General features: G+C 34.7%; 1 protein-coding gene across 1 annotated transcript; it reads left to right on the top strand.

Annotated features, from left to right (window-relative positions):
• On the top strand, window positions 1–4,693 carry LOC120329392 (alpha-N-acetylgalactosamine-specific lectin-like). Its single transcript, XM_039396001.2, has 4 exons — window positions 1–388; window positions 1,037–1,114; window positions 1,594–1,771; window positions 3,950–4,693. The coding sequence occupies exons 1-4, from the start codon at window positions 319–321 to the stop codon at window positions 4,194–4,196; spliced, it is 573 nt and encodes a 190-aa protein (XP_039251935.2). The 5' UTR covers window positions 1–318; the 3' UTR covers window positions 4,197–4,693.

The raw sequence follows: 4,693 nt of genomic DNA, 5'->3' as shown, positions 1-4,693 counted from the left end.
AGTATTCCCCACGCCATGGTAGCACCAGAATATTTAGAATAAATTGAAATATTTAGATGAAAGTTGCTAAAAGGGAAATTCTTAAAATATCGTAAGCTATCGGAATTTAAATTGTAATTCGTAGACAGATATTTTTTAATAAATGAAACATCTCGAAGGATTGTGGATGTTGAATGATTTAATAAACATTCCAATTTTAATAATTCAGTAACTAGGTTTTTAATTCATAAATTCACAATTTATAAACCAGTTTATTAATTTACAGGTGAAAAATTTATCACACTTTAAACTGCACATCACACAACTAGAAACAGGTAAATGGATTGCAATATTAAAACCTGTCTTCTTTTCATCTGGTTATTTTCTCTTGCTCCAGAGTTACTGAAAGGTGAGTGAAATTAATATTGAGTCGTTTTCAGGATTGACATTCAGCAAACTTTCTACTGATAAAAGTTTGCGCTATTGAAAGTTTGTAAAAATGATAGAATATTGTCCTTGAACTATATATGCGTATAAATAATTTAACCTTTTTATTGACAAGTTTTGTTTTTAAAACGTTTGAACTGGACTATAAGTGTTCTCGTTTGCGCTGTAAAACAGAGAATGCTCTATGGCAGTGTTTCTCAGAAGGTAGAAGGGGGCGTAGACAATTTATTAAATGGATGTGAAGCTAAATATTTGGTCTGGCCCACCATATTTTGCATATTCACATTTCTTTATTTTGGATATTTACGCTCCATCCACGTATTTTTATTGTGTTTTTTGAATAAAACATACTTTCGCCTTGCTATGTGTTATTTCTAGCTATTGTTAGCTATTTTTTTTTCTGGCGCAAGATTTGACATATTCTAAAAATGGGGGCGCGGCTTAATAAGTGTGAGAACCGCTGCTCTATTGTTTTTGTAATTGCTTATTGCGACCGATGGAAACAGTTTACGCAGTTTTAGCTTCATTCATTAATTTACGTCATCATGTTTTACAACTCTTTCCTTGCCTCGAAAAAGTATTGTAAATACAGCAATTTATATATATTCAGGTGAAGAACCGTGTGTGCGTAAGTTGAGAGACGGTCGTCTGATATCGGAAGGATCCTGCCAGAATCCAAATGCGGATGGTAATATATAAAAATATTATAATATTGTTAACTTGTTTATCAACAAAGTCATCCTCATCTATCGTTCGTTTCTCTTCAAAAGATAGCTAGTTACTAGCTGGCCGCCCAAAATCATATTTTGTTAAACTGAAAAATTTGTCTAATTTTACTATATTGCATGATGACTATCTCGTCTGGTAAATATCTAACCTACCAATATGATTAGCAGTTGTAGTATGCTTTGTGTCTGCAGGTTCAGATTTGCCAATTTGTCGATTGATTTTAAAAAATCTCACGTTGCCCAATCCCGTTGTGGTATTTTCAACATAAATCATTTGGACAGAAAATGCATTATGTTTAATTCATCTATATACTTAAATCAACTGTATATAGACATTTAAAACACTATAATCAAATATCAATGCTTAACTGGTTAAAAAGCTGAATTTTGAGCGCCTTTGGTGAGTAAATGACTAAAAAACTTGTGTCATTGTCATCAGATATCATCAAACAACTACGACAAGATGTATACAAAAAAACAACTTGGTATCCAGCAATCAATGGCTTTTCATATAAGCTGTTCCGTGAGGGAGTGACATACGGAAATGCCCAATTGGAGTGCAAGAAACATGGCGCAGGTCTCGCTTCGGCTGGAATCCGGAATCGTACAGTTTTCAGGTAAATATATAATAAACAGCCAAAAATTGTTCAGGACAAAGGTTCTCAAAATGCTCCATACGGGCTCGGGCTCTTGAATTGGTAGTCAACCTCTTAACGGGCTACATATCGCCAAAACTTTGAGGTAGCTCGGTTTAGAATACTTCAATTTGATGTATAGTAGTGCCCAGAGATCTAGCGATTTTAAAGATCAGGGACATGCTATGAAAATTGAAACAAAAATTCCTATGAACGTAATAGAAAAGAGTACAGTGAAGAGAAAACAGGAAAGTAAATTTGAAACAAATGATTACGAAGTAAATTTTTCAAAAGGTTATTGATTACATTAACAGTGGCCACTTACGAGTTATGTGGGGTTTTGGATTGTGCACGACACATCGTGGCCACAGAAGCCGAAGGCCTCGCGTTTTATTGAAGGCAGTCATATAGTATTCTGGGTAATTAACATTTTACAATTGGTGTAATATTTAAAAACTTTTTACAAAACTAGCATCTCAGATTATTGCATCAACGCGCGACCTTTGTGTTCATATATTCGATCATTACTCTCATGTCACATGTAAAATCAAGTTAGATTACCGGTTATTTTTTGCATTGAAAAGATCTGCAGATTACTTCCTTATACTTAATGGTTTATTAACGTAAATGTTATAACGACTAACGCTAAAATAGTGTTTATGTCGATTACTCACTATTGAACTAGGAAATGATCCCGCACTCGGGAGCTAGAAATATCAGTAATTAAAACTGTATTATGCAACGTAGCAGTTTGCTGTTGTTTCGGGATCAATAGCACGGAAGTTAGCAGATGGCGGCACTTTTCAGTTTCCTCCTAATATAGTATTTTGAATAACTGCACTTTAAACTTTGTATAAGATTTTAAAAACATATGACAGTCAAATGCACATACGTATTTTTATTCAATCTAAAATGTTTGCACATTGACTTTTTCAAATTCTATCAATGGAAAACAACTTCTTTAAATCAGGAATAATATTGCTGGTTTGATTGTCATTATAGTCTGTGAATTAGCCTCTGTCAATGAGTATCTGTAGGCTATTTATTTTCGTTGGTTTTCAGGCACGAATACTTTGGTTACTTTAAACTAAATACACGAAATATTACTAAGCGAAACAATAAAATCACATCTTGTCAGCGAAGTTAGCTGCACCTAACAAAAATTATCTCGAGATACCTCTCGAGTTGAACCATATGCAAGATAGTTTATAATAAACTTTGTTTTGATCAGTTTGTTTCCAATGACTACCAATGTCCTAACAGTAGTTTATTTATGTCATTGTTGTTACCCACACATTCTTCGACATGACGTTTGTTGTGGGGTATTATGATTCCATAATTAGGCTATAACTGTACGTTCAAACTATCGTGCACCAACCGAACTTCAAGAAAATGCAAAGTGTATCATAGTACCTTTTCGCGATAACTCGATAAATGTACAGGGTGTAACTCTAAAATTACAAACACAGCGCTATCCCTGCTACTAAAATCGATTGACTATCTTATAGGCAGGGAGTGTCTGAAGGGGGGCCGTAGGGGCCCGGGTAGTACGTTATAGGGGTGAGTTTGTTGCTTAGTTAATGATGATTTTAAAAATAATAGTATAATACCAATATTTCGCTCTTACTTGACCTTTTATTTATTTATTCTCATGTATAACAACATCTATAATTCGTTGATACCCCAAATTATTTTTGATATTGGGTATACAGGGCATCATTATCCGAAACTCGCCCTGGGCAGCAGAAATGTTGACACGCCCCTGCCTGTAGGCTATACATACCGTAATTAAAATGGCTGTATATGTATATTTATGGCCGTATGTGCACATCAAGTTAACGCCACCAGTCATTGGCATAAGTAGCATGTTCCATATTTCAGTCTACTTCGACATCTCGAACTATTTCACGTTGGACTATGGTGTATATGTTTATAATGGTGATCATGTACCTTTAGTCTGGAACCATTTACAACTGCTTCGACAACGTCTGCTTTCATCCAACTCTCCCAACAAAATTCATGTTACTTGGCTAGTAAAAGCATCTTATCTTAGATTATGAGCAATTCTTCCAAGTTGAATTAATCACCTCCAGCTTAGATGCCCAATTAGTAAAAAAAGAATTGCGATTGTATAATCTTCATACAATATTTTCTTAACAGTGAAATAATGCCACTGATCAAAGAATCAAGACTCGGCACTTGGATTGGTTTGGATGACATTCAACAAGAAGGCAAGTTTGTTTGGCAAGACGGGGTAACTTCAACTGAGAAAAATACCTATTGGGGGAACACGATTCAACCGGACAACTCTGGGAACGAGGATTGCGTACATTTACAACGAAACGCTCCATGGAACCTAAATGACTTGTCTTGTTCCACACCCCTGCAGTTTTTGTGCGAAAAGTGAAATTGATTGTTTTAGTCTTCAACCACAACTGTCTTTGTCCACAAATTTACTTTCAACAACAGAATAAGGCGGCAATTTCCGCAATAGACATATATTCACAAGTTAGTTTGCAAGAATCTAGGAAGCTGTAATGACTCATATAATTGATCATATACATGAGATAATAATTCTTCAAAATTTCATGACCAATACACATGCATTGTGGTGCATTTTTTGCCCGACATAATTTCGAACTCGACTAAGAAGTGGTTATATTTAGTAATGCAGTATCGAACCGTTTTGTACGAAACGTGAATCACTTCCAACATGACGTTATTCGAAATATGAAGCTATATTTCCATAATTGATACATTGCTTTGTCTTTGATGGTGATTAGCCTACATATGTGCGTGTATCTACTTGTTTTTAATCTTCCCCGCTTCTGTTCGTTGCACTGTTTATATGAGGTTATGTGAATTATAGCATCTAATTAATGTATAAAATAAAATGAAAACCAT

Source organism: Styela clava, chromosome 12, assembly GCF_964204865.1.
Source record: "Styela clava chromosome 12, kaStyClav1.hap1.2, whole genome shotgun sequence".
Lineage (NCBI taxonomy): Eukaryota > Metazoa > Chordata > Ascidiacea > Stolidobranchia > Styelidae > Styela > Styela clava.
Note: the sequence above shows the minus strand (reverse complement) of the source record. Positions and strands in the feature narration are given on the sequence as shown.

Coding starts and splice junctions, on each gene's coding strand:
- LOC120329392 (XM_039396001.2), top strand. CDS start 319: ATGGATTGCAATATTAAAACCTGTCTTCTTTTCATCTGGTTATTTTCT. Junction 389..1,036: donor TGCTCCAGAGTTACTGAAAG/GTGAGTGAAATT, acceptor ATATATATTCAG/GTGAAGAACCGTGTGTGCGT. Junction 1,115..1,593: donor CCAGAATCCAAATGCGGATG/GTAATATATAAA, acceptor CATTGTCATCAG/ATATCATCAAACAACTACGA.